The following is a 27,485-nucleotide window of genomic DNA, read 5'->3' on the forward strand; positions in this document are numbered from 1 at the left end:
ACAGAGTCAGATAGATAGCCTTTGATTCTGACCTAAGCTCCACATAGGAACATGGTTACAGTAATTAATAAAGTAAGTTTAATATTTAAAGACTTATTATTTTTATTTATTATTTAACAAACTTACAGTTATTTATAAGGATTTCACATATTTTTAAATTTACTTCGAGGCTCAGACATTCACTCTAAAATTTAATGTTATAACTAAATTTCTAATATTGCTTTTAAATTCATAAATTTTTAAGTATGTCCCTATCATCAATGATAAAGAAATTCAATTCATTCCAAGATTTAAATTTCAGCTGATCACTTGGAATATTTTGATCTGTATTATCAAAGTAGTTGTGTATGACTGAACATATTTTAAATATCACTAATTTTTAAATTAAAAATAATCTTAATCATATATAGTGTCTGAATCATTATGGTAACCCATATTTATATTATGAAATGTTTCATAAAGTTGCATTTTCCTAGATTCATCATCAGTTTGAATCGAATTCTTTTTCTTATCAGTATACTTTGCGGATGGTCCTTCTGGTGAATTACTTTTGAAAGGAAGTTCAGACATTTCGGGAACTTGAAAAATATATGGCCATGTCTGTGAAATCAAAAAAGAAAAATATTTAAATATGAAAATTTTGAGCGGACATTTGAAACTTAACACTTTTGAATCTCATTTCAATATTTATTGTTTTTAATCCTCAGTTTTCATTCATATAAACACAATCTTTAAGTAAACGGAAATTTAATGCGGCACTTAAGACTTTTTAAGAGGCATTAAAGAACAATTGGTTTAACGTAAACAATTCAAAAGAAAATAATATTCCGTTTTAACCTGATTGTTTACATGTAAATTACAGCCAACATTATTATTTTAAACATTTAAATTATGAAAATTTCTCGAGCAATTTCTTGATTTGAAAATAATTTTGAAAAGTTCCATATTTTTCTGTCAGTTTTTTCAAATCAACTTCTTGACATACATGAAAAAAAATTAAAACTCATAAATGAAACAATCCACCTGGTTGAAAATTCTTTCACGTTAAGTATTGAGAAAATGAGGAAAATTAATAATAAATTGGGCTGTAGATATCTCTTAGTAATGTGCAAATAAAATATATTACCATTTTCTGGGGATGCGGCATTTTATTTGGCATATCATTTACTGGTTGTCCATCCAATGTAGCAGATAAATAAGCTATGTAGTTTCTTGCCAAACGAAGAGTATCTAATTTTGATAATTTTGTGTCATGCGGTACCCAAGGAATTATTGTTTTCAGTCTGTAAAAAGCAGACGATAGAACTCTCATTCTTGCCCTTTCTCTAGCATTTGCTGTATTCCTTAGAATTGGCATTCCTTTCTCATCTTAATATTAAATATTCACAATTAGCTTATTTGATCACTTCAGTAATAGAATTAATAAATTTACCATTTCCACAAATTTGATCTTCATCATAATTTTCCAAACTGTCGAATTCACTTAAACTTGCTTTCTTTTTGTTTGATAATTTTTTTAATTTCATTTTTTTTTTTCTTTATTTTATTATTTCACAAATTTTTAATAATCCTAGAATCTTTGAAAGATAGAGCTTACACACGAATGCTTACTGATTTCCAATTCAATTCTGAAAATATTCTCACAATATTTTTTAAGATGAAACATACTCCTTAAGAAATAATTAGTAAGAAGGCGTGAACATTTTTCATTGGCTGTTATTTTTAGTCTCAATATGCAATATTTGAGTCTCTTTAAATTTAGTGCGCCTTTATTGTTAGAAATATTTTCATTTAAATATTTAATTTCTAACAACTTAGTAGGATTTTGATTAAAAATTAAATTTGCTTAATTTTTTTCGTTTGTATTACAATTTAGATTCTAACTATTGAAATCAGTGAAGTCTGTGCTGATGTTATTTTGCTGTGAATCTTTGCTGATGATATTTTCCTTTATGGTTAGCTTTTATTCTTCCCTCTAGAAGTTTTCTCTTTCATTTTTCAACTAGAATGAAATTCTCTTCGAAAAATTCCTGCTTTTATAATAAAAATTCGCGCCGAAAATTCCCGAAGTTCAATCTTGAATCCGGATTTTGAATTTTGAAGTTCAGTTACATTTTAAATCCTGAAAGGCCGTTATTTTCGTTTGCCATGAATTTCAATTCTTAACACTAACATTTTAGAAATTAATCTAGATCTCGATCTCTGAATATGCAAGAATGACATCATGCCATAACTATCTACTAATCTTCACCCTATTTTTTCTACGAAAGTCATAAAAGAAAATTATGTTTTAATACCCTTAAGTACTTGACCGCAAAATATATTCTTCCTTAATAAATATCCTATTCCTTACGAGAAGAATTATGTAGGTTAACACATTTTTGACTTGACAAAATATGAGAGAGATCTTATGCATAGAAACGACATATATTTCCTACTTAAGTGTAAAATAAGGTAATATGATACATTTTTTGAAATATTTTTGAGTGAAAAATAAGTTTAAGAAGAAAAATCACATTGAGTTAAGAAAACATGATTTATGAGAAAATTTTGAAATGAAAGTATGTTGATTTAAAAATATATCCAATAATTATGTGTTAATTTATAGTCAATTAATTATAAGTTATATCTTATTTTTCGGCCTTCGTCTGTCGATTTGTGTGTCCGAAACCTCAAAAAAATTTTAAGGTCAAAAATCGGCATCAGTGCAAACGTTCAAAGCGAATTCGTTTGAATTTTGTTGTATTTTTTGAACTTTGATTAAAATTTTAAACGTTCGTTACTTTTTGAATCGTGAATAACAGTTAATTATCTTCTGGTTAAATTTACACTCTCAACAATTGCGGCTGTAATTGAATAGGTAATAAATGAAGAAAGCAAAGAAACTTTTAATCTTTAAATTATTTATTTGCATGTTTTTATGTATATATGATTTGAGAACACTAAGTTTACATAATAGGTATTCTTTGTAGATCTATTATTCAAGTAATTTTATTGCTATATTTCTAATGTTGTGTGAAATGTGAGAACTTAAAATGTTATGATTTTTTAAATTTTCAGTCCCAAAGTTATTTCATCGAAAAATGTGATAAAGAAAGTCTTATGCAATTGATTTAGTGTCAAACATTTCTATATGTTTTATTCATTTTATTCATTCTAACTTACAGAACTTCGTAAAATTAGTATTTTCTTTCTTTTGTTTAATTTAAAGATCTCAAAAGGTACTTTTGATATTTGAAATAAATTCATTAGGATGACTTAAGCCAAGATTTTATTAATTTCAAAACTTTATAAATAATACATACATAAAATATCTTAATCGAATAAAAAAACGCACACGTCATTTAGCAAATTAATATGTTAGAGTTGTTGGTTACTTAAAAGATGTCATGATTCAATTTTTAAACCTATACATAGTTTCTAAATTAAGTTCTTACGGAAAACAGTAAAAATCAAAAGTTGAAATGAATATAGTAAAAAATTTATTATTTTTTTTTTAATTTAAGTGACAAAATCTTAAAACTAGCAAGATCATCAAAATCAAGTCATTAAAGAATAATTATGCGACATGATGAAAAAATAAGAACTTTTCAGTTCAATGATGTGATGAAGTGAGTATATGATAATCTATTCTAATTTTATCGATATTTGTAGAAAAATGAATGACATTTCTAAATCTAAATGTAGTTATTGTTACTGCAATATTGCCAGGTTTAAAAATGATAATTTTAATTACTACACGTAATTATTTTTCAGGATTAAATTACCTAGAAAAGCACACCTGGTATTTAGTGTGGAACTAGCATCAAGCCGGCCTGACACTGACTCCATGCCATATTTATGGTCTTTTAGATGCCGTGTGCCATCTGGGGTTACCTTATTCTGAGTTTATATGAACTATATATCAGATATTTTAAAATATATTTGTTAATTTAAACTTTAAATGCTTGGTGTTGAACGTTTTCTTTTTGGATTATTATTCGACATATACTCATCATTTTGATCATCCATATCAATGAAATCTTGGAAAGACATGGATCCCAATTGATTGGAAGTCATTTTTATATTCACAGACTTTGCATATTTGGGTAAAAATTTCCGTAATTGTGATTCAAAGAAATTTTCTAAATCCTTTGCGTACGTGTGTATTTTTGGATCCTCTTCCTGAAAATTAAAACATTTCATATTAAGACATTGAATTTTAAGCACTTAATAAATGAATTTACCTCATAAAATTGCTTTGCATTTTGGAATAATAGTTTACAATCTTCAACAAATGCCTGGACACTTTGGTAATGATTCAAGTTTGCGGGGTCCAATTTTTCTCTTATGCAATTCAACGATAAAGGCCTGTAAAATATTAATATTAGCAAATCGCAATATACCGAAATAAAAACATTACTTACTTCCTTACTACGTCAAAATACATCTTGTTTGACTCTTTTAAAGGAAGAGTCCTAAAATGGGAGCTTAGTTCGTATTGACACAACATTTCAAGGAGAATTCGTTGAATAACTTTAAGTTCATAGGCTGACAATCCAGGACCACGTTTCTCACCGATTTGATCTATAAGCAAATATAAATTATAGACTAAATAGTCACAAAATTTGAAAAAATAAGCAGTACCAGGTAATGCATCTGCAAAGTTGAAGCATAATAGACATTGCCATGTCTCTGATTCATCAGGAAGAGAACTGATTACTGGAATATGACATGCTTGATGAAATACTTTCGGACATTTATCGCAACACATTAATTCTCCCCCGTCTATAATTGAAATAATGAAATTTATTAAAATTCTGCGAAATGAATTATATTATTAGTGGATCTTACCCATACAAACTGCACACCAGTCTTCATTTGGATCATCTTTGGGTTGATTGTTTTTGTCATTTAAAACAATAGAGTTTGGATCCAAAGCATCTGTGGAACTATGAACTTGTGGTGACGTTGCCTTACTTCTACCACCTTCTGGTACCACTTGAACACCATTTGAATCCAACTTTGCAATCGTAGCGAGCAAGTCAACCACACTTTCATTGCAAACCATATCAATTGAATCTGATATATCTTTTTGCGCATCTTTTTGGCTTGGGCTTGGTGTTTTAGGATTGCTGGATGTTACATTTGCTAATGGAATTGGAAAATTTGTTGAACCATTTGCGGTAGAAGAATTTTGATTCCTTAATGTATCTGGAGATCTTAATGGAATTTTAAACGAGTCATTGATAAATGTAGTTGCTGGTGGTGACATAGACATGCCCATTAAATTTAAATTATTATTTCCATGATTCGATGCTTGTTTTTGTTGGGGTGTGTGCCATTTTGCACCTCCACTACCACCAGCAACTGCATTACTACTGCTACCACTTGATTGCATTTGAGCCATTTGGGCAGCTTGCTGCGCTCGATTTTGATTGAAATTAGCTTGAGTTGGTGTCATGTTCGCTTGCTGTGTAGGAGGATAATTCATGGTTGACGATTTCATATTAGACCCCATCATATTGGAAGAACCTCGCATTTGATTAATGATTTGATGCTGTCGTGAGTTCTGCATTTGTTGATATCTTTGCATTGCTGCAGCATTACTCATAGCATTTGCATTCGAATTCATTTGATTATTTTGGTTATTGGCACCAAACGGTCCATTTTGATTGTTCATATAATTATTTCTCATCTGTTGCATTGCTGCCACCTGTTGAGAAGTCATATTCCTATCCATACTCATATTAGGTCCAAAATTTCCCATATGATTATATTGTTGAGAATTTTGGTGGCTCAGCAATCCACGAAGGTTGTCTTTAAAATAAATAAAAATTTATTTTTTAAGATTTTGAATACCTAATTTGTAAAATATATTACCATTTCCCAAACTTTGGCTTGGGTGTGTTGATGAGCTAACATGTGCTTGAGGTGGTCCCATCGAAGGATGTGGCATTGGGAAACGCGAAGTATCATTTGAATATGATCTCATAGAAGGTGGAAATTGCGGTGGAGGTCCAACAGAAGGTGGAAAAATGTTTGGACTGTTATTATATCCCGTGTTTGGTGCCGAAGGTGGTATTAAAGGTCTTAATGGAGGTGTTACATTAGGAGATTGTCTTTGTCGTGATGATTGTTGAGCTCTTACATCTGCAACTTGTGATCCTGTCATTTGATTCATTTGAGCTGCTGGTACATTTGGTGGTGTAATAGAGCTTGCCGGAGTTTGTACTGGAGGATAAACTTTTCCATCAACTAAGATTGTTCCGATTCTTGATATAACTTTAATAATAGAAAATATGTTTTATAATTAAATTAATTCAATTTGTTAAATTTCAATTAATCCTTACCATTTTCGAGTTCTGGTACATTCGATAAAAATAATTGAATACGAACAGGTATTTCAGGATTTGGTATATCAGCACGTTGACATTTGACTTTGTTTAAATGCCGAGAAAGTGTTTTTTTACTGTACAAAACTGCAGTGTCGCTTCCGTTTTCTAATGCATTTTGTACAAAATTGATACAATGGTCAGTATGCCCACTTAATAATTGTAATGCTTCCTTCTTTTCATTCAACACTTGCAATTTGTGATCGCACACTTGACCCAGCCTAAAAAGCAATTGTTTTCCTCGACTGCTAACTGCAGTCGCTAGTTTGGCAACTAAATCATGAATATCCTTTGCAAGTTCTGTCTTTTTTTCATTGATTAATGTCTGACGATCATCGATTACTTTCATAGCACTGGAGAGTAATACTTTCTTGTATGAAATTTCTTGTAGTAAGCTTTGCAAATGATCTCGGGTTTGTTTTGCCATGTCATTTGCAAATTTGAAAAGATGATCACGATGCTCTGTCAACATACAGTCACGGCATGTTAGTTTATCACATGTTTCACAATAACAGCTAAGAGTTTCCTGAAATATTTAAGAATAATTGAGTAAAAGTTTTTGAATGACTTTCTTTTTTTGAAATATTTACTTGAGGATGAGTTTGACATTTAATCTCTTTTGTAGTATCCTTGTCATGTTTACTTTCTGCTGCATCTTTTGATTTGATTGTATGATCTTTGGTAATTTTAAGACGACGATGAGCTTCAACGCATGTATCGCAAATTAATTCAGAACAATCAATACAATACCGCGTTGCTGGATTATCATCATTAGCACATTTTGCAATCTCTTCCGCTGAGCCTGATGATCCACTTCCACTTGCATTATCATCATTTTGTAATGCATTCAAAAGCTCCACCAAAAAATGATTGTTTATAATAAAATCTGAACGATTTTCCATCTTACATAAAGGACATAATATGATTGATACGTTGCAGCTTTGATTATTTGATACAGCTTTTTGTTGTTCTTGTGCAAAACATGGCTCGCAGCAGCTGTGAAAGCATTCAAGTAATTTTGGACGATCGGTAACCGTCAAATCTTGTTGACACCAACAGCATTTCCTCGAAATTTTTAAATCCTTGTCTAAAGCATGATGGTCATCATTCTAAATAAAAATTACAAATTTTATCACATTAGAATCTAATTGACTTTCTCGGAACTAATTTTTAATTATTTGACTCATTAATTCAGGTAAAAATTATATGATAAAAAGTTTATCTACTTTCTACTGCTGAATATATATCATATTAAATATATGTGAAGCCCTGCGAAGCATATTTTTTCTGCTCAACGCTCAAGACAAATCCCAACAAGAAGGGAGAAAAAAGAAAGAATGGATACGAACTCGACCTTGTAACGCACCCGGTTATATATTTCTATGTGATGCGTTAAATTACACGAACATCTGCTATTTATGCTTCAAATGAAAAAAGCTTCGTTTGGATCGTATAATGTAAAATATAAATCCAAAAAAGAAGAAAAAGAAAAACCACACATCCACTGGATTTTGAATGAGTGAACATGGAAGTCATTAAACCTCATTAATTGCTATCGACAGGAAGGAAGTGAAGATCGGCATACATAAAAATTTTTATATTCGGTTCTGATATTTTGTTTTATGATTCTTACTTTATTTTCGGCACTGTCTGGTGCAGCTTGTGAATTATTTGTGTTGTTGTTCTTACTACTCATTCCAGTACTTGGGGACCCTACATCTTGATTATTATGTGCAGCAGTTTCCATTTCTTGCTTTATATTATTTATAGGAACGTATTCCATTTCTGAATCCATTGCTTATATATTAAATTTTGTATTTTCTTCGTTAAATTAATGGAGAATGATTGTAAATGAAATTATAATTGAGAATTTAAGATGCGATAAAATGGCGTTTTTTCATCAACTTTTTTCAACACTTTTTAATTCGATTATCGCGTTAACTTCAACACTTTGTTATTGAATATCACTTTATATTCAAGAATATCATTTTATTTTTTATCTATTAGCGTTTATCTTGTCAATAGTAATATTTTTATTATACACTCCACAATTTGAAAAAGAAACTTTGTCAAACATTTGTAAGGTTTTAGTTGTTTCCATACTAATACACACAAACATTAATACTTCGACACATTCATTTTCGAAAAGTAAGCATTTGCAATGTTTTTTATTTCGAAAATAAATATTTTTATAAAGTTCAACACAATACTTTTATACACAAGGATATACATACAAACTACTTTCATTCATCCTCTAGAGACCGGAAATTAAGCCGGCATGAAGTCCTGCAACATAAATCATTAAACTTACCAGTTTAATTTATTTAACGCGAAACCGATCGGCAAATATTGAAATGTTTTCCACATGACTTTTCAACTGAAAATCATTGTCATGTGGATGCCGATTGTTTCTTGAAACAATGATTATAATGAAGATTTTATTAGCATGAAACATGTTTAACATGACTTAAAGCTTTCAATTAAAGCTTGATGCCCCAATCCCCACTGAAATAATTGAATAATTTTAGTAAAATAAATAATACAGATCTTTGAGAGTTTTCAATTTATATTTAGCTTTCTTATCACAATAGTAACATTTAAAAATAGTTTTAAATAGAATAAAACAAATTCAAGTTTAACAATTGTTTCTTAATTTTTAAAAACAAATCAAAGTTGATCAACAAATAAAATTATATCACAAGTGCAAAGTTAAGAAGATGCTTGAAAATTTTTTATGTACACGCGTATCGAACGCATATCATGGAGTTTATTGCGGAAAATCGGTTAGTGCCAAAAATAAATCAGTCAATATATAAAATAGAATTATCATGACTAGAACTACATTTCAAACTTGAACCAAACATAATGCAGATTCTAAAGGATCGTTCACTTATTACTTAACGCTCTTAGGATGGTGGGGGTTCCGCATTACTTAATATGTGAACGGCTTCTTAAGAGTCGGAATAATAATGGAATCTAGGATAATCTACTTTAGGACAAAAGATATGTAGATTATTCTCTCTACTTTTTTTTAACTTAAAAACTAAATGTTGCTTTCAATCAAAATTTGTGTGTTAATAAAGGCTACATGAGAACGAATTTTCAACTCTTACTCAACTTTCCACTAATACTTTCATTGACTTGTGTCAACACATTCTTTGAAAACTAATTTAGATTAAGCTCTTCGATTTCAATATTCTTCTAAGAATTCGGTCAAAGGAATTTTATAATTGTTTTTAAATTATAGTCTCATTTGTGCAGACTTACTTAATTGTGTTGTAAGTATAAAAATTTGAAGCTACGGATTTTTAGAATTATAACTAATTATTATTTAATTTGAGGGTAAATTAAGAGTTACCAGAATTATCTAAATTGGTTTTTTAAGTTGATAGTCTTTCGCATTGTTATTGCTATTTCCATCTCCATCTCCTTCCACTTCAAGTGGTCCAATTACATAGGCTAATACTCCGCTTAATGTTACAAATATTCCTCCAAGATAAAATGAATAGTCCCATCTAGTAAATTAGATAAAAATTTATTAAGAAACCCGATTAAAATGCTGTCCATACAGCAGCCAAGCAGTCATTTGAATCATCCAATTACTTGCAAGATACGCTTTGCTGTTGAAACATTCCAAAGAAATATCAAGTAATGGTTTACCTGTTTGTGACATCAAAAATCCACCCAGATAAAGGGGGTCCAACTAGTGATCCTATTCCTTGTACTAATAAAATTAATCCATATGCCAATGTAAAATCATCCATATCTACTAGTCTACTTGTAATCATTGGAGTAAACGAAAAGGAACTTCCGAATGTTACACCGAATATTGCACAAAGGGTCATCAGAAAAGTGTAACTCCAAGTTGCAAGGGGAATTGCAAACATAGAAAGACCGCACACTTTATTGAGAATATTATTAAAAACTAAGATTTAGATGAATTAATAGGCATACTTACGAAACAAACAAAAGGCATACGTTTTTGTAACATTGCACCATGGTTGATCACCAATCCATCCTAACGCAACCATTCCAAATGTATTAAAAATTCCGATGATTGATATCAAATAAGCACTAGCCTCTTCAGTATAATTAAATTTGAGAAGGTATTCAGTGATATAAAAGTATGGTATGATATACCTGCAAATTCAAATAATTTTAAAATTATATCTTAGTCCTTAACTCAGCATTTTTTGGATATCTTACCAAATAAAAAGAAAAAGTGTAGATAAAGACATCATACCGAATTTGTATCGAAGGAAGAGTGAAAAGTCAAAAACTGATTTTATAATGTCTACAAAGTCATCGTACCATACATCCTAAAGAAAGTCATAAAAGTCATTTTACTGTTGGATTCACGTGTAATTGACAAAACTTACATTATTTTCTCTTGCAATCGTTGTCATTGAATTTCTATAAATATTTGGGCATGATGAGGCCTTTAAACGATATCGATGTGTACTTAACATAGCTCCACGATAGTGAATAGAGTTCCGATGAACTCTCATGTTTTTTAAATAATTGCTATATCTTAATGATGGATTTCTTTTGAGATTTCCTGTGTTGCTTAGCGAGTATCGTTTTTTATGTGAGTTCTTTCCTTTATTTCTTACTGGCAATTTTTCGTCCCTTTCATGGATACTCTTTAATTTTTCATTTGGTTGCAGAAATGATCGATAATTTATTGGAAAAGCATGGCTTTCATATATTATATTCAGAGAATTACCCCGAATTTCATTTTTAATATCATTAGTAAAGGAATTATTAGAAAATATTTTATCGTTCAGCGAGTAACGGCTACCGTGTAAGCCACTTCGTAGACTTGTATAAAATTCATCGTGAAAGTCAATAAGAATATGTTCATTCTGATTAATTGCTAAGTTTAACGAGCTAAGATCAATATCACGATCGGTTGAGGAAGCTTTTTCTGATGTATTTAAAGTTTCTATACTAGCGATTTTGCATTGCATTCTATTATTTTCCATTTTTAAATCATCCACAGAATCCTTCGTTTCACATTTCTTTTCTTGCTCGGTTTCTGAATTTGTTTCGGGACTGATTAATTGATCTGGTCGTAATGAGAGTCTACTATTTGGTCTTAAATCATCAAAATTTACCATTTCGTTATTTGATATAAAGGTTGGTAGTAAAAGCTCACTTTGATACTTCTTTGCATGTATAATATCAGGATCATATATTTGCTGATTGGCTTCAGTATTAACATTTGTTACTAATGTATCTAATAGATCTTCTTTTTTTGCACCTGTTTCTATGAGTTTCTTAATTTCATCTAAGCACATGCTTGAGTTTGAAAATGTTTGCATACTTTGTGATCGAGCTTCTAATTTATTTTCTTCAACAAGCCACTCGGGATCTATCATAAGGGCACCAAATACACAAAAATTTAAAAGTGTTCCACCAAGAATAAGTGTTGCCCCTCTCCATCCATAATAACTGATTAGCCACTGAGTAAAGGGTGCATAAAGAAAAGTACCAATGCCGGTCCCGCTTGCGCCAATCCCTTTATAGAGATAGATAAGATTATATACATTTTTAAATTGTATAGGCACAACATACCTGTTGCAAAATTCCGTTTAGATTCAAACCAAAACGCAATCGATACTACAGCAGTTACATAGATCACCTTTGAAAAATGAATTAAAAATGATTTCAAATCTTCATGTCCGTAAAAATATTAAGAAACTTTAAACATACACCAAGTCCAACGCCAGCAATCACTCCAAAAGTTATATACAGCATTTCCACTGAATTTGAAAATGCTGATAAAACAAAACCTGCACATCCTAAAATTCCACCAATCATTGTCATTTTCTGACATCCATACTTGTCTACAAGATTTGACATGATTGGCCCTGAAATCAATGGTACTGACATGAATAACGAGCCTATCCATGCAGTCTTCGTTGTTCCTTCTTCGAAGTAATCGAGAAGTTCTGAGTATAATAATCCAAATGAGAAGGAAATTCCGTCTGCTATTAGGGAAACCATCAGGGAGGCAAACACAATAACCCATCCATATCCTCCTAATTATGTTAAATTTGAATAAATTGAAAATTGAATCAAATTTTACAGTTACGGCAAATTGAATACCAAGTACTAACCATCAGGTATTTTCTTTTTATCTCTAATCGTAGATGTTGATGAAACTGATTCTTCTGACACATCAGATATCTCCGATGATATTGTTGTGAGACGTTTTCTTTTTGTACCATCATCCTCAACATTGAATTTAACTTCTGTAGGATTTAGAAGATGTTCTCTTATTAAAGCTAACTGATCTTGATAATATATATTATGAGACACTTCTCCATGAGAATCGGGAAATATTTTTCTAGGTTTTCCTATCGAGTTGTTGGTTATTTGAAGATCTATAACCATTTTTGAACTTTCAATGTACCGTCGGTAACAAGTGTTGTGTTATCGTTTTCACTTAAATAACTACAGTGATTTTAATAAAAGTGGATTAAATTGCACCCATTTAAAAATTTCTTATTTCGTATATGACCTTCACAGAGAACTATTGTTGGATTCCTTCCAATTGATTCATCAATGTGTTGTACGTCATAAATTTTTATCTTTTGATTTTCAAAATATCCACACGAAATTTTAAATTATGTATCATCTTTATTTATTATATGCTATTGTTTATTATCTTCTAATAATTAGCTGAGTTGCACTAGTTATTAGTTCCATCCTTTTATTATTCTTCAAGATTTAAACTGGCTTCTAAACTACTTGAAATGAAAATTTTCTGTTGATTTCGTACCAATATTTCATTTCATTTTCATTTTTCTCTTTTTTTGTAGTGTCGTCTGAGAATATTTTTAGAATATTCACGAAAATTAATATATTATTTTTTGCTATATCCGTATGATTTCTCAAATTTGACTTCTTTAGAATATATTATTGCTTATCTTAAGACGTGGATCCTTTGGCATATATTGCCAAATGAAAGCAACTGTTGATTGGAAATAAGAATGATTAATTCGTATCGTTTTCATGAATGATCGATTGTATTTGTTATAATTGACTTCCAAAACAGTTAAAGCTTTCATCAAGTCTTAAAGCATCACATGTTTATATGAACAACATCTTTAATGAACTCCTTTTTTTATCGCAATTATGATAATTTCAATTGATGAATCACATAATTTCCTTTAAAAATGGCAATGAATTTTGATGATCTATAAACATTCTCTGTGAATGGTAAGAAATTATAGAACAAATTAGGAAGATGTTTTTGCATTTTTAATAAAATATTAAAGGAAAGAACCAGCTGTATTCGTAAATGTATATTTTTAAAGCTTATTTATAGAAATTTTCTTTCTTATTAATATACACTGTTCTAATTTTAAAAATTTATATATTGCAAATAAATGTATGTGCACATCAATTAATAGAATCAACAGAGCTATATTTTTCTAATTATCAAAATTTATCAATCACCTTAGATAGGATTTTTCACTACATATATTAAACTAATCTGCATTTTCCATGAAAAACTTTAAATTATTTTTTAAGTTTTATTTTGCACTTTTTTTCTTGATATTTACTGCACACGTGATGAATTATCACTCAAATATTGCACTTAATGTTTAGAATCTTGGTTGTATTGCATTATGTATTTATTTAAACTAGATTGTTTTAAAAACAAAAGCTTATAGCAATATTTCTTTATCGAAAGTAAGATATAAAATGAAAAGAAGCAAGGAAAATCTATAGCAAGCTCCTAAATGTGTATGAACTGTGTAGAAGTAGTTTGTAATGAATATATTCGACTCATGCGCAATATAGCAAAATATAAAATTTACTTCCGATCAGCTGTTTTTCATTATATTTCATTACATGTGATTTTGGTCAACAAATGTGTTAAAACAGCAAGTAAGGATGTGCGGAAAATTCGATCTTTTTTAAATATCAAAGCATGTCCTTAGAATTTAATAGAATTTTTTCTTATATTAAAAATTCGAAGTGGCTCGATGGTGAAATTGTTCAGTACTTCGGTACCTTATCATTGCCTCAATGATCGAAATCTCGGGTCACAGCAGTTAGAGGACTGAATAAATAAATTTTGTTTATTTTTTTAATGTTTTATTTCGGTCTTGAGTCTTATTAATTAATGTAAATATCAAAAAAGAATTATTTTTTCCCCTCAACCATGATAATGTGATATCCGAATTTTGTTTTAATTGGTGGGTCTGTATACACTGGATTAGCTACTGTTGAAATTGGCAACGCAAATGCGGCATCTTGAAATGGTCCGACCATAGCACCTCGAATTTGCCAGCCTAAATCTCCACCTTGTCTTGCTTTATCTTCACTATATGCAGCAGCAACATCAGGGAACTTTTGTCCAGCTTTAAGTTTCTCCATAGCTTCAAGAATCTTTCCCTGCTTTTCACACAGGATATGACGAACTTTCACAGAAGTTCCACCTCCTTTCTTCTCCTTTCCACCTATTAATTAATTACATGCAATTATTAGAGGAATATTTAGTTCCTAATTGGATTGTAGATCCAGTAATATTTTGTACGAAAAAGACCGGTTTAAATCATTTTACCTTTTTCTTCACTTCCACCAGACTTTTCTTTGCCTCCTTTGTCTTTCGCACCTCCTTTAGCATCTTTCTTCGGCGGCATAATGTATTGTTCTTTAATTAATTATGTATTTTTAATGAAAATACAGTTCACAAGTCGGAAAATCAAAAAGTAAACAAAACAGACATGGGGCTATTCACTTATTAGGTAACGCAGAAAATTGACCCCCTTCCCCCCTCCGTAATGATATCTCTACAGAATTTTTTTACGCAAAACTTAATCTCAACCTCCCCTATAAGATCGTTACGTAGTTAGGGAACGACCCCCTCCCAATGTGTGGTTACTTTCATTTGGAGACTTTTTTAGGGTTTAAAATTTTGCTGAAATAATTCAAAAAAAATTTTAACTGCTTTTTAATGCTATTATTTTATTATTGGTTAACATTAATCATTTTTTTACATTTTTATATACACAGTTATGCTCATGAATCAATCGAATTAAGTTCAATATTAGTCAAAAATGTTATTGAAGAGAAAATAAAAGGATTCTTTATGTTATATGCTTTCATTAGTCGCTGTATTTTATGTCTCATAGAAATATGTTCGTTAAATATGAATAAAAGTAGATTTTTTTAATGATATTAAGTTGATATTTGAAGCAATTCTCAAAGAAAGGTTTTGATGGATAGACTTTTAGAAGATATAAAAGGCACTCTAATATTTCTTCTTTTTATTTTTTTAACAGAATTTCGAAACTTTACTTCTCTCAAATTTCTCTAAAGATTCATGAAAAAGTGGGATGGAAATTAAGTTTTTCTTCTAAAACGTCATTAAAATATAAAATAAATTCAAAAATCTTTGATGATTATATACAAAAGTCAAAAACTAAAATGGAATTTTTTAACAAGAATGATTTAGAAGAATGTAATTAAGCTACCGTATTCTGTGCGTCAATTAAATATCAATTAGTTGTCCTGTAACTGTTCCTGTCTGATGATATCTACGTCTTGATGAAAAATCTTCATTATCCTCGTTCAATTGTGTTTGAGTAAGATTTACTGTAACATGTGGCTGAACGATTACTTGTTCATAATCATGCACCTTTTTCCTATAATTAAAGCATAGAATGATTAAATCTTTAAAGAAGTGTGTTTGGAAGTCACTTACCCAAAGCATTGGAAAAGGATATTTTTGAGCCATACAAACAATCGAAACTCGTCAGCAATTCCAGGATTACAAGATGGATTTGCAGTTCCAACATAAAACCAAACGACGGCAACAACAATTATACAAATGAGTGCATAATAAAAGTTAACGAGGAACATGATGAAAATTTTGATGCAAGCACCAACAAGTGAGCAATACCGGTTACAAAATCCACTGTACCAATTTTTGGTTTTTTGATGAATTGGGGGACGAATAGGTGCAATTGGCTCATTGTCATTTTCTTCATTTTCACCTTCTACATGATTACTATTAACTGTATTTACAATTGGATCTACGTCATTACTAGATGTATTATTACTATTGTCTGTTGTATTTGTATTATTGTGATCAGTAGTATATTGCTGCGGTTGCACTTGTGGCTGAGGTACACGTTGTTGATGATAGGGAGTATTCTCAGGACTAGATAAATGTTTATGCCTCGTTCTTTCCGGAAACAAAACATCAAGATCATTTTCATCATGATGATTATTAGTTGCACCATAATTTCTCGATTCATAAAGAGGCGATGCTGCCTGTATTCTAAATCTCTCTTCACGCTTAGTTTGAATGTCAAATGTTTGTGCTAATGCAAAATATGAATAATCAATGCAAGCATACGTAAGTAAAAATGGCATCGTTACAACAGGTGCCAATGAATTGATGTCCCCGACGATAATAAATGAAATGATTATGATAGCAACAACACTCATTGCATTAAGTGGAACTTTGTTGGGGCCTTTTCCTTTAGATAATTTTCCAATTCCGGGTATTACACTTTCATTGGCAATTGATTGAAGAACTCTCGGAGTTCCATACATTGCACCTAAGCAGCTGCTCATTGAACTTACATAAATGCCAGCATATAATAAATAGGAAATAGCAGAAACTTTAGCTGCAATTGTAAAGTCAACTAATAATGTAGCACGTTGAACTGTTGATCCAAGGAATATCATAAATACCATATAAAGGAATGTAGATGTGGCAATTGATGCTAAAGTTCCATTTGGAATATCAACACTTGGTGTTCTTAAATCTCCACTCATATTAATTCCAGCTAAGACTCCAGTAATTGTAGGAAAAAATACTCCGAAAACAGTAAACCATGTAACACCAGGTTCATAAGCAGAATATAAATTTTCCACAAATAGTCCTTGGCCCCATCCTTTAAATCCTCCATCGAGATCAGTGATAAAGGTTCCAACCATAAAATCTAATGCTGATAATAACAGCACAATTAACAATGCGAATTGAAGTTTAACAACCCATTTCACACCGGCAACATTAATGACACCTAAAAGTATAACAGCTGCACATGCGAATCCTCGGACAATCCATTTTTCATCTTGAAGGCCCATTAGACCAGCTAAAGATTCTCCAAAACCGAGTACATTTAATGCACATCCAACAGCTTGTCCAAAACAATAAAGAAGACCAAGACTTCCACCAAATCTTGATCCTAAAGTATTCGCAATGAGGAAATAAACACCTCCTGTTTCCATTCGTATCCTCTCTACAATTCCTATTGCACTTAAAACACTGATGAGAGCAATTCCTACTGAACATATCACGACCATAATCGAGTGTAGGATTCCAGCTTGTGCTACAATCCAGCCAGATCGAAGAAAAACAATGACACCAAATATGTTGACCATACATGATGTAAATACCTAATTTGAAAAATAGAAAATAGTTGAATATTTTCGGGAAAAAGTTACAAAATTACTTACACCATCCCACTTGCCAAACAATGTGGGCTGACTTATAAAGAAATGCGATCGCCACCTAAAATTAATAATATTGATGACGGAATCAATCTTGTATGTATTATTTATTTCTTACCAAGGTTTATCACCTTGCTCAGTGGCAAAGACTTCATCGGCACCAGAAGGTTGATGCCCAGAAACTGCATATTCTGCCTCATTTCCAAGATCTACAAATCCACCAGCTGCGACACGAGATCTTGCTGTTCGTGGAATATTGTCAGAATCAAGACCATAACTAAAAACATGAAAGTGAAATTTTTAAAATGCTGACTTTATATGTGGGAATTTATGGATATATTACCGATCCCAATTCATATTATTATTGTTTCTACGCTCCGTCGTCATTACGCAGCACTTATAAATAAATTTATGATGATAAAAATGCTTATATTTTTTGCAAAAAGAACTTAATATCTGTGTATTAAGTCTTTTTCTTCTTCTATTTACGATTTAATGGGTGCAAAAAAAAATTCATCTAAAACTTCACATAAGTCAGCATCTTTAGCTTACACATTAATTATTTATGTATCTAAATATGATCACAATTAAATTCTTATAAAAATTACGTGGAAAAGGAGGTAAAAAGATTTTTTAATACATGAAAACAAGAAATATATTCAGTTTCTGTCAGAGACTTATGTGTACAATTTTTTTTTCTTTCTTTTGGAGACTTTCAGACTGATTGACTCATTCGTGTTGCCAGATCTCAATTTTCTATACATGATTTTTACTTACATATAACGGTAAATGAAATTTATGAGGCAAACATTATGTAGCACATAAATATAATTCAATTAGATTTTAATTTATACATCTAATGGATGTTGAGGTGTCGTATCTGATGACGAAAGATATTTAGTTGAAATACTTTTTTTTTTTGAAAAGTACACGAGTGCTTACCTCCCATGTACTTTTTGACCTGTTGATTAACGATGATTGAAAATGTGACATTGTCGGCGGTGACTAATTAATCGACTATTTTTGATAGATTATCATTTTCTCACTCATCGTAATTCCTCGTTTTGTATGCTTATGCAGGCTTTTAATGTATGATAAATCACGATAGTATCTTTTCATAAATTATTAAGCACATATTTTTTACACTCGTCCTTATGCACATTGTGCTTTTAAAATATTTTAGTTCTCTCGTGAGTTTTAAGGACTACAGAAGAGCTAAAAGGAATCAAGTCTATCAATATGGCAAACGTCTTTACCGATGAAATGTCTCTGTTCATTAAAATCTTTCAAGTTATGGCTCTGTATCCGTCATCATTTATATTGAAGATTTATTCTCTGTTTAATTTTGGAATCACGATTTTCATCTTTATTTCGGCATTCTGCATTTTTCCGGTGCTTGAGAATGACAATTCATTGTCATTGCTTGTTGGTGGACTTGTCTTTGTTGGAATTCTACTTACTAATCTCATGAATATCACTCAAGCATTCTTCTCAGTCAATCAACAGACAGAAATCTACAGAAAATTCGATCAGATTGATTTAAAGCTTGCTAATCAGTTGCTTGTTCATACTGATTACAAAAGGATCCGTCGTCGATTAATTGTCAAGTATATCTTATTGTGCCTAGTTTTGTTTGTTATTCATGTAATTTCGATTGTGTCAGTGACAGTTTACGGTGTAGCATTTAGCTATTACGTGCATTTGATTATTCCGGTTGGTGTTATACGTCTCCGATGCATTCAAAATATGTTTTATGTGGATCTCATTAACGAGAAATTAAAGTCAATGAATCAAAAGCTTAACGATATGATTTCCCGTAATCATGATAAAATGGCATTCATTTTATTCTCACATAAGCTCCAAAAATTTGATGTACAAGAAAAGAAGATAAGTTCATCATTATATGAGCAAATAATTACGTTAAAGCAGATTTATGGCAAAATATTTGATGTGTCAAACTTGATTAACGATGTTTTCGGATGGTCGCTTCTTTTTGTTGTAAGAATTTGACTTTCATTTTCTATATGACTAAATTAGTAATATTTAATAAAATCTAGGTGACGCAGTACTTCATTGAGTTTACGTCGAATGGATATTGGCTATTTTTGGCTTTAGAAAATTTATTAGAACATTCATTCGCCATTCAGTCGTTATGCTCGATTTTCCCTATTGCTATTTTATTGACTACTATGGCTAATTCATGTTTCAACTGCTCGGAAAATGCGCAACAACTTGGAGTATTAATCCATAAGATTGAACGAGATATCAACAGCGATTTGCAGAATGCATTGGTAAATTGAACGATTAAATCCTTTTGGATTCATTAATATTAATTACTATATCCCTTAGATTCGAGAATTTTCTTTGCAACTAATCCATGAGCCTATAACAATCACTGCAAATGGATTTTTCTCTATAAATTTTACATTAATTGGAGGTATGGCAGCTTCAACCGTGACTTACCTGGTCATTTTGATTCAATTTCAACTTAGTGAAATTAAAAAGACGTCAAACTCGACAGTATCTTAAAGAGATTGACTCAAGAATTTATGTTTAAGCACATTGGAAACTAATAAGTGCACAAGAGTCCCAAATTTTTCTTATTTTGCTTAGTTTTTTATGATTTTAACACGTTTTTTAGATGCTTTTTTTAAAAAAGGTATAACTTCTTCAAGAGCTCAAATTAGAATGATTTTTTTTCCTCGTTTTTAAACGCTTTTAAACTGTAGAATTTGCGCGCCGAAACTCATGAAGTTCAAATTTTGAACTTTCCTTTTTAAATCATAAATTTTCGTTAAATTTCTTTAGCCTTGAATATCAATTCTCATTTGTTATAACACATTAGTATCACAACAACCGTTGATGAATCCAGCACAAATAATTTAAAAATTAGTTTTTGTATCAAAAAAAGAAGTCTTTATTGAAAATACTCATTGTGTTTTCATGCTGCATGTAACTTACAACAATGATAAATAAAATAATTAAAAAAAATGTCATAAACAAAGGAAATGCATTTCGATTAAAGATAAGATTCCAGGATAGATTAATACTTTTAAACATTCTTTTTGTCTTAGATACGATAAGTACTGATAAGCAGGTTGATCGTAAAACTAAACGTTTTAATATAAAGCACTTACATGATTTCTTTTGTGGATTACTTGATTGTTTTTATTTTTTCGTGTAAGTAGATTAAAATTGTTTCGATGAAGTCATGATAGGCACTAAAATACTTGGAGGTCCAGCAACTAACAAAAATGGATCAGATAACAATTCAGCAGCACTCGCTCGCGATGATGGATCCCTCACCAACATTTTATCAAGGAATCTTCTTAAACGTGGAGATACTTTGTGAACATTTTTCGGCGTTGGTGGTGGCATATCTCGAATTCTGCGCATTGCCTGTAGATTTATTAAATTTTAAATAATTTCAAGATATTTTAGAGATTTTATGTATTTCAATTACTTGTAATGGTGGCTCATTGAAGAATGGAGGTTCTGCATCAATCATTTCGATTACCATTATTCCTAGTGACCAAATGTCAACCTCTGGTCCATACAGTAATCTTGAAATAACTTCAGGACTCATCCTATAGATATAAAAAAATCAATTAATATATTATTGATACTAGGAAAAGATTAATCAAGTGTTTACCAGTATGGTGTTCCGACAAGAGATTTTCTTTTTGGTAATTCTTGAGAGACTTGAGCACAAAATCCAAAATCAGAAAGCTTGACACGTCCGTCAGATGCCAATAAAATAGAATCTGATTTTATGTCCCGATGTATTACTCCTTGAGAATGCAAATATGCTAGAGCTTTAAGAACTTGCTTGCATACAGTCGCTATTTGTTCTTCATCCATTCTCTCATGTGTGACAATGTCAGTCAATGCGCCACCTTCTAAATATTCCATAACAACCCATAATTCATCATTCACCAAGAAGCTATTGTATGTCTCGACTATTTAAATAAGAAAAAATTAAATTAATGTCTATAACATTTTTTTTTATTTAATAATACCGACCGATATTTGGATGATGGTAATCCCGTAAAATGACAACTTCATTAAAAAGCAGTTCACGTCTTTGTTGTTTTCGCAAATCCATTTTCTTAACGGCAACTTTACGCTCTAAAAAATATACGTGACATTAGAATTATACAGTCTATGCTTAATGCAACAACTTACTTGTATTCTTTTCTAATGCAATCCAAACTGTTCCAGTTGAACCTTCACCAATTTTCACAAAATTTTCCAGATTTTCTCTCGGATCACCTTGTGATACAACCATTTGTAGTGCTGCTCGAAATTGTTCGTGTGTCAAACGCTGTTCCTGTTTTCCATTTGCTCCATTCATGCTGCCTGGATGACTTTGTGGTTGATTTAAAGGCAATTGAAGGCCTCCACTTCCTCCTCCTCCTCCTCCTCCTGTTGAATTGGCACTACTTGTAACTGATCCTCTAGATGGATTATTATTATTACTATTGTTATTTGCTATGTCCTGATTAAGCCTTAATGGAGCATTATTATTTTGTAGCTGCTGTTGTTCATATTGCTTTTGTTGAAAATGATTCTGCTGTAATTGGAGTGGACCCGTTTGAGCTCCTGCAAATTGTTGTGTATTGATAGGTGCATTCTGATGAAGATTTCCATAAACACTCTGTTGTGTCTGACCAGATTTTCCGTTAAATGGAAGTGAATTATTGTTGTTATTATTATTATTATTATTATTATTATTATTAACCATCATTGGATGAAATGGGATGTTTTGTGGTAATTGATGAGATGGTGGAATTTGTGGCTGCATTTTTCTTGCATTTGGATCTACTTGATGAATTAACGCGAGCGGATATTGTCCAGTATTTATAGGATTTACAGGCTGATTCTGTTGTTGTGTTTGTTGAGGAGTTTCTTCTTGAACGGAATTAGGAATATGAGGTTCACGATGGTTTCGAGGCGGACTTGAGCATCTTAAAGAATTTGATCGAGCTACGTGTGAGATTTTGGGAAGATTAAAGCCATTGTATGTTGTATTTTGTGAATTATGCAATTCTTGACCAAGTAATGACGATGTAATTGAATTATCTCCAATTGATGTTGCTAAGCTACTTTGTGGTCTTACGATAGTCTTTAAATCTAATATTTCAATAGGCGTAATAGCAGATGGATCAACTAATGGAAGAGGTCGATTGGATGATTTTAGAATTTGATTATTTCCCACTATTGATGCCCACTGCAATGGTAATCCAATGTATTTTCCTTCCTTCTTATCATATCCAGTGTGTACACGGTGCTCAAAATTCGATGGATTCGAGATTTGAGGTTTCTTTTTCTTTTTTGAAAACATTTCTTATTCAAATTAAAAAATTTCTCCTCTGACTTTCTTATTTATTGTCGTCTTGACAACTAAATACTATTCTAAATGTCAACAAATCACTATAACTACTGGAATGATTATTTATTTTATCAAGAGACACAAAAAATAATTAAAAATTAACTCAAAAAATACTAAAATAAAACAAAAATTGAAAATAAGAAATATTTAAGAGAAACGAAAGTAAACGAACGTTGGCAACACTAAAAATCCATCAAGCGACATCTACAATAATAATCTAGAACTAACACCGCTATTTTTGTCTATTCTGATTTATTTTGTATGAATCAAAGGTAAAATTCATGTTAAACATAATGTATATGTTTTATGTCATCATATATAGCTGAAGATTACGAAAAATAAGGAACTGTTTAAGTAATAAAATCAACAAATTGTCATCAAAAAGTCTTGTTTATAAGGATGTTGCTGTAAATAACTGCAATTCGAATTTGTCCGTTGTCTAAAATATGTACATGCTTACTTGATAATTTTACCCAATTCTGACAGGAGATTTATATAGTTCAATTGAAAAGTTACGTTTATTAAGTAAATTTTTGATATAATGTCTTACATAAAGATAGTATGTACTAGAAATAAACTTTTAGAAAGTCTTAAAATTGTCATATTAATAAAACTTTTAAGGTATAGATCGTGAGAATAATAATTATGGCTCATAAGTTTACATAAAGGAATGAAACAGGAGATTGACAACAATATTAAATAATGCCCGTAAGTATTTCATTCAAGGAATAAAATTCACGATTTCCTATTACGTTAAAAATAAAAATAGCAATATACCTCGAAAAAGATAGTTCTTACTTAATACTCTGATTATAAATTAAATTATAGATTCGATTGTTAAAATGCATAATACGCTTTTCATAATCGTTTAAATCAAGTGAAATAAAATTTAATCCTAGCTATTATATGTGTCATACACCGATCAAGTATCATTGTTGAGGAACGTTTCCAAAGGTTCTCAAACCAATTCTATTTAAACGTTTGCCAATTGTTATAACATGGAATCCAATGTTTTGAAGTTCATCATGATTAAGAATTTTGCGACCGTCAAAGATATAAGCTGGCTTCATCATTGATTGATAAATGCGATTAAAATCCAGTTCAGTAAATTCGTCCCATTCCGTGCAGACAACGATTGCATGAGTTTTTTCTACTGCGTCATAAGGATTTGTAAAGATTTCAATTGAACTCTTTACATCGTCAGGAAAATCTGTTACTCTTGGAGAAGTCAAGTCCATGATAATTTGAGATTTTTCAACCTAAATTTAATGCAATTTAAATTAGTATTTTTAACGGCTACGAATATCTGAAATTCAAATTAACGGTGAAATTTATATGAACTCAACCAACATGAACCATTGTGTTACTGAATGATTTTAGTCCTTTAAAATTTAAATAAAATACCGTTAAAATGACACACCTTACTACTCACCTTTGGGTCGTAGATGTTAAGCTTGGCGCCTTCATCTAACAACGTCTTACATACAGAAATAGCTGGAGTCTCTCTCGTGTCTCCAGTATTTTTCTTAAATGCAAATCCTAATACTGCAATCGGCTTGTCATTTACAGTGTTAAAAAGACATTCGATGATTTTTTGTGAGAATCTTGATTTTTGATATTCATTCATATCTATGACCTTTTGCCAATACTGTGCAACTTCCGGCAGATTCAATTTTTCACTAATATAAACTAGATTCAATAAATCTTTTTGGAAACATGATCCACCAAATCCTATAAAAATTTTAAATTAAGAATGTAACTTTATAAAAACTAATAAACTTTAAATATCAAATAGTCATACCGACAGATGCCTGCAAAAATTTAGATCCAACACGAGAATCTAATCCAATTGCTAAAGCAACTTCAGAAACGTCAGCACCGGTTGCTTCACAAACTGCAGACAATGAGTTAATACTGGATATTCTTTGTGCTAACATTGCATTAGCAGCTAATTTTGATAATTCAGAACTCCATGTATTTGTTGTCAAAATTTTATCTTTTTCAACCCAATGTTCATAAACCCAACAAAGAGATTCTATTGCGCGTTTTCCTTCTTCAGTTTCTTCTCCGCCAATTAAAACACGATCAGGCTTCATAAGATTTTCAATTGCAGTGCCTTCGGCCAAAAATTCAGGGTTCGATAAAATAGAATAACGAACTCCAGGCTTATTGTTAGCTTTTAATACATGCATAAGACTTTCAGCAGCTCTTACTGGCACGGTGCTTTTTTCAACCACAATTTTACTATTTTTAGCAATTTTTGCTATCAATCGTGCACATCCTATATAATAAAAATGTTTTTATGACTGATAATATCACGACAAATTGATTTATTATATTTACCTTCTACATGCTTCAAGTCTGCAGCACGACCTTTACCATTACCACTTGTTTTAGTTGGAGTATTAACAGAAATAAATATTAGCTCAGCTTCATGAATTGCACTTTCCATGTCTGTTGAAAAAAAGAGATTCCTTCCGCGACATTTCTTAACGACTTCGTCTAGACCCGGCTTGAATGTAAATACGAGAAAATAATTATGTGATTATTTATGTCATAAATCTTCAACATCACAAAGACAATATATGTAAGGTAATCTTTACGCGAAAAAAAAATCATCATCAAGTTAGCCTTGAATTTATGATGAATTATACAATCAGTAATAGCCTTTTTATGATTGAAATAATAGAGGACATATTCCGAACCATACGTGCAAATTTGCTTTGAAACCTTGACCAATATTTTTTGACATTTTTCTATAGTCTTGAAGTTTTTGTGATAAAATTTATCTTTATGACGCATTAATTAAGCAAACAATTGTGCTATATCAATTTTTAGATTTCTGTGAATTTCTTGTTACTTTCCTTTTCTTACTGAAATTATGTTCATATCGACAATATAAGTCAATGCCAATGTTGGGACAAAGACACGTTTTAATTAAACTATTCAAAAGATCTTCCATTTATCAAAAATGTGCTAAAATCTTACGTTTCAAGTAATTGTTAATTTATTTCTTGTTCTGATGGGTATTTACCAATTTTAAAAGATTTAAATTTCAGCAAGAATGACTATTATAAATTTTTTTGCTAAAATGACAAGACAAAGAGCAGGGAATAACAGAGATATACGATGATTTATTCAGATGATCTTGGCGAATTTTATTTAAATTTCCAGTAATCATTTTAAAATATTTATGATCGGAAGCTGAAATGTAATCCTTGATAAAGTTTTTGTTTTATACAAAGACGGTCGTGCTGATATGAGCGGCCAACATAACACACAAAAAATTATGAAAATGTGAAACCAGATATCGGACACAATTTCCTCATGTTAATTTTATTAACATTTAAAAAAAAACTTTGTGACTAATGAAACTAGAACTGCTGAAGACAAGTGTAAATTCGTTCTTACCTCATAGATTGGTAACTTATCCGAATTCCATTGATTGATGCGATCCAAATTTTGGTCAACCACAGTGACTTTTATGTCCGGACACATTAATGCCATCACACTACATGTTGGTCCTCCAACATAGCCTATAATACATTTAATAAACCGCAATCAATTGTATGTTCTGTTTTATTCTTCTTTCTTTTTGAACAACTTTAATAATTGTTGAGTTAATTATAGATGGTTCATTAAAAATTCAAGATCTGAATAAACAAATCCAGAAGACTAAACATTTACAATACAACGGAATGGTAGTGTTGTTTCAAGACGAAAATGTGCCTTTCTGCGACTCATTATTCATCTTTTTCTTAGAAATTAATTGTGCATAGAATTAACAACTTGCCTGCACCAATACAGCATATATGCTTGATGGGATTTTTTGGAAGTGTTGAATGTCCATTATGTGATTCTGTCATCTTGTTCGATTCTTATGATATTCACGGCCTTTAATTAATGTACTTCTTTTTATTAATCTACAGTTATTCTATTCACTTGCTGCCTATTGACTGTTCAATGAACTTTTTAATGGTTTTTTTTTTAATTTTCTTAGAAAAATCTTTTCCGAAAATGAAATGACTATAAAACACTTGTGTACGACACTTAAACAATAAAACTGTTAACTCTTCTTAAAGTCATTAAGGATCACATCCGATTAATATGAAGTTTCACTTAAAACTAAAAGTATTTTAGTTTTTTAAATTCTCTCTTGGTGACTACGATCACATATTCTCCGTTTTTGTTGTTTTATACAAGTACAAAAGTCACATGTGAGTATGTAACGCAAA

General features: G+C 30.8%; 8 protein-coding genes across 9 annotated transcripts; 1 reads left to right on the top strand and 7 right to left on the bottom strand.

The window, feature by feature from the left end:
• Positions 1 to 153: 153 nt before the first annotated feature.
• On the bottom strand, positions 154 to 1,612 carry LOC139094695 (transcription factor 21-like). Its single transcript, XM_070645834.1, has 3 exons — positions 1,433 to 1,612; positions 1,127 to 1,368; positions 154 to 600 (listed from the first exon to the last, which is right to left on the bottom strand). The coding sequence occupies exons 1-3, from the start codon at positions 1,524 to 1,526 to the stop codon at positions 397 to 399; spliced, it is 540 nt and encodes a 179-aa protein (XP_070501935.1). The 5' UTR covers positions 1,527 to 1,612; the 3' UTR covers positions 154 to 396.
• Positions 1,613 to 2,916: 1,304 nt separating this feature from the next.
• On the bottom strand, positions 2,917 to 8,443 carry bon (tripartite motif-containing protein bonus). Its single transcript, XM_070645763.1, has 9 exons — positions 8,008 to 8,443; positions 6,965 to 7,483; positions 6,333 to 6,900; positions 5,863 to 6,264; positions 4,834 to 5,799; positions 4,627 to 4,767; positions 4,407 to 4,566; positions 4,227 to 4,350; positions 2,917 to 4,164 (listed from the first exon to the last, which is right to left on the bottom strand). The coding sequence occupies exons 1-9, from the start codon at positions 8,167 to 8,169 to the stop codon at positions 3,940 to 3,942; spliced, it is 3,267 nt and encodes a 1,088-aa protein (XP_070501864.1). The 5' UTR covers positions 8,170 to 8,443; the 3' UTR covers positions 2,917 to 3,939.
• A 500-nt stretch (positions 8,444 to 8,943) lies between these two features.
• Positions 8,944 to 14,064, bottom strand: LOC139094709 (monocarboxylate transporter 14-like). Its single transcript, XM_070645855.1, has 9 exons — positions 13,842 to 14,064; positions 12,497 to 13,592; positions 12,090 to 12,418; positions 11,952 to 12,018; positions 10,754 to 11,895; positions 10,581 to 10,693; positions 10,333 to 10,514; positions 10,035 to 10,275; positions 8,944 to 9,889 (listed from the first exon to the last, which is right to left on the bottom strand). The coding sequence occupies exons 2-9, from the start codon at positions 12,771 to 12,773 to the stop codon at positions 9,742 to 9,744; spliced, it is 2,499 nt and encodes an 832-aa protein (XP_070501956.1). The 5' UTR covers positions 12,774 to 13,592; positions 13,842 to 14,064; the 3' UTR covers positions 8,944 to 9,741.
• Positions 14,065 to 14,470: 406 nt separating this feature from the next.
• On the bottom strand, positions 14,471 to 15,145 carry LOC139094648 (peptidyl-prolyl cis-trans isomerase NIMA-interacting 4). The gene is made up of 2 exons (XM_070645776.1): positions 14,956 to 15,145; positions 14,471 to 14,851 (listed from the first exon to the last, which is right to left on the bottom strand). Exons 1-2 carry the CDS (start codon positions 15,032 to 15,034, stop codon positions 14,535 to 14,537), a joined length of 396 nt encoding a protein of 131 aa, XP_070501877.1. The 5' UTR covers positions 15,035 to 15,145; the 3' UTR covers positions 14,471 to 14,534.
• Positions 15,146 to 15,402: 257 nt separating this feature from the next.
• LOC139094371 (solute carrier family 12 member 8) lies at positions 15,403 to 18,650 on the bottom strand. Its single transcript, XM_070645407.1, has 5 exons — positions 18,202 to 18,650; positions 17,977 to 18,135; positions 17,865 to 17,919; positions 16,099 to 17,804; positions 15,403 to 16,039 (listed from the first exon to the last, which is right to left on the bottom strand). The coding sequence occupies exons 1-5, from the start codon at positions 18,243 to 18,245 to the stop codon at positions 15,886 to 15,888; spliced, it is 2,118 nt and encodes a 705-aa protein (XP_070501508.1). The 5' UTR covers positions 18,246 to 18,650; the 3' UTR covers positions 15,403 to 15,885.
• A 415-nt stretch (positions 18,651 to 19,065) lies between these two features.
• On the top strand, positions 19,066 to 20,814 carry LOC139094373 (putative gustatory receptor 2a). Its single transcript, XM_070645410.1, has 3 exons — positions 19,066 to 19,856; positions 19,916 to 20,149; positions 20,208 to 20,814. The coding sequence occupies exons 1-3, from the start codon at positions 19,098 to 19,100 to the stop codon at positions 20,385 to 20,387; spliced, it is 1,173 nt and encodes a 390-aa protein (XP_070501511.1). The 5' UTR covers positions 19,066 to 19,097; the 3' UTR covers positions 20,388 to 20,814.
• Positions 20,780 to 23,411, bottom strand: mbt (serine/threonine-protein kinase PAK mbt). Its single transcript, XM_070645408.1, has 5 exons — positions 22,044 to 23,411; positions 21,882 to 21,986; positions 21,511 to 21,817; positions 21,322 to 21,445; positions 20,780 to 21,257 (listed from the first exon to the last, which is right to left on the bottom strand). Exons 1-5 carry the CDS (start codon positions 23,200 to 23,202, stop codon positions 21,048 to 21,050), a joined length of 1,905 nt encoding a protein of 634 aa, XP_070501509.1. The 5' UTR covers positions 23,203 to 23,411; the 3' UTR covers positions 20,780 to 21,047.
• A 420-nt stretch (positions 23,412 to 23,831) lies between these two features.
• On the bottom strand, positions 23,832 to 27,428 carry sgl (UDP-glucose 6-dehydrogenase sgl). Of its 2 annotated transcripts, none has more exons than XM_070645832.1 (6): positions 27,044 to 27,428; positions 26,662 to 26,786; positions 25,594 to 25,762; positions 25,052 to 25,531; positions 24,671 to 24,981; positions 23,832 to 24,509 (listed from the first exon to the last, which is right to left on the bottom strand). In XM_070645832.1, the coding sequence occupies exons 1-6, from the start codon at positions 27,114 to 27,116 to the stop codon at positions 24,180 to 24,182; spliced, it is 1,488 nt and encodes a 495-aa protein (XP_070501933.1). In that variant the 5' UTR covers positions 27,117 to 27,428; the 3' UTR covers positions 23,832 to 24,179. The 2 variants fall into 2 exon arrangements, with proteins under 2 accessions (XP_070501933.1, XP_070501934.1); XM_070645833.1 differs by having other exon boundaries at positions 23,835 to 24,509; positions 24,683 to 24,981.
• Positions 27,429 to 27,485: the final 57 nt, after the last annotated feature.

This window comes from Chironomus tepperi, unplaced genomic scaffold (genome assembly GCF_022539635.2).
Source record: "Chironomus tepperi strain 1889 unplaced genomic scaffold, CSIRO-AGI_Ctep_v1 contig_354, whole genome shotgun sequence".
Classification (NCBI taxonomy): domain Eukaryota; kingdom Metazoa; phylum Arthropoda; class Insecta; order Diptera; family Chironomidae; genus Chironomus; species Chironomus tepperi.

Coding starts and splice junctions, on each gene's coding strand:
- bon (XM_070645763.1), bottom strand. CDS start 8,169: ATGGATTCAGAAATGGAATACGTTCCTATAAATAATATAAAGCAAGAA. Junction 5,800..5,862: donor AAGCCAAAGTTTGGGAAATG/GTAATATATTTT, acceptor TTTATTTTAAAG/ACAACCTTCGTGGATTGCTG. Junction 4,768..4,833: donor CTGGTGTGCAGTTTGTATGG/GTAAGATCCACT, acceptor TTTCAATTATAG/ACGGGGGAGAATTAATGTGT.
- LOC139094373 (XM_070645410.1), top strand. CDS start 19,098: ATGGCAAACGTCTTTACCGATGAAATGTCTCTGTTCATTAAAATCTTT. Junction 19,857..19,915: donor GATGGTCGCTTCTTTTTGTT/GTAAGAATTTGA, acceptor AATAAAATCTAG/GTGACGCAGTACTTCATTGA. Junction 20,150..20,207: donor GCGATTTGCAGAATGCATTG/GTAAATTGAACG, acceptor TATATCCCTTAG/ATTCGAGAATTTTCTTTGCA.
- sgl (XM_070645832.1), bottom strand. CDS start 27,116: ATGACAGAATCACATAATGGACATTCAACACTTCCAAAAAATCCCATC. Junction 25,763..26,661: donor ATAAGTTACCAATCTATGAG/GTAAGAACGAAT, acceptor TTTACATTCAAG/CCGGGTCTAGACGAAGTCGT. Junction 24,982..25,051: donor ATTTTTGCAGGCATCTGTCG/GTATGACTATTT, acceptor AAATTTTTATAG/GATTTGGTGGATCATGTTTC.
- LOC139094648 (XM_070645776.1), bottom strand. CDS start 15,034: ATGCCGCCGAAGAAAGATGCTAAAGGAGGTGCGAAAGACAAAGGAGGC. Junction 14,852..14,955: donor TGGTGGAAGTGAAGAAAAAG/GTAAAATGATTT, acceptor ATTAATTAATAG/GTGGAAAGGAGAAGAAAGGA.
- mbt (XM_070645408.1), bottom strand. CDS start 23,202: ATGTTTTCAAAAAAGAAAAAGAAACCTCAAATCTCGAATCCATCGAAT. Junction 21,987..22,043: donor TGCATTAGAAAAGAATACAA/GTAAGTTGTTGC, acceptor TATATTTTTTAG/AGCGTAAAGTTGCCGTTAAG. Junction 21,258..21,321: donor TCAATGAGCCACCATTACAA/GTAATTGAAATA, acceptor ATAAATCTACAG/GCAATGCGCAGAATTCGAGA.
- LOC139094709 (XM_070645855.1), bottom strand. CDS start 12,773: ATGGTTATAGATCTTCAAATAACCAACAACTCGATAGGAAAACCTAGA. Junction 10,694..10,753: donor CGATTGCAAGAGAAAATAAT/GTAAGTTTTGTC, acceptor GACTTTCTTTAG/GATGTATGGTACGATGACTT. Junction 10,276..10,332: donor GTATGCCTTTTGTTTGTTTC/GTAAGTATGCCT, acceptor TTCTCAATAAAG/TGTGCGGTCTTTCTATGTTT.
- LOC139094695 (XM_070645834.1), bottom strand. CDS start 1,526: ATGAAATTAAAAAAATTATCAAACAAAAAGAAAGCAAGTTTAAGTGAA. Junction 1,369..1,432: donor AGATCAAATTTGTGGAAATG/GTAAATTTATTA, acceptor TTTAATATTAAG/ATGAGAAAGGAATGCCAATT. Junction 601..1,126: donor TGCCGCATCCCCAGAAAATG/GTAATATATTTT, acceptor TTGATTTCACAG/ACATGGCCATATATTTTTCA.
- LOC139094371 (XM_070645407.1), bottom strand. CDS start 18,245: ATGACGACGGAGCGTAGAAACAATAATAATATGAATTGGGATCG. Junction 18,136..18,201: donor AATAATATGAATTGGGATCG/GTAATATATCCA, acceptor TCATGTTTTTAG/TTATGGTCTTGATTCTGACA. Junction 17,920..17,976: donor GAGCAAGGTGATAAACCTTG/GTAAGAAATAAA, acceptor TATTAATTTTAG/GTGGCGATCGCATTTCTTTA.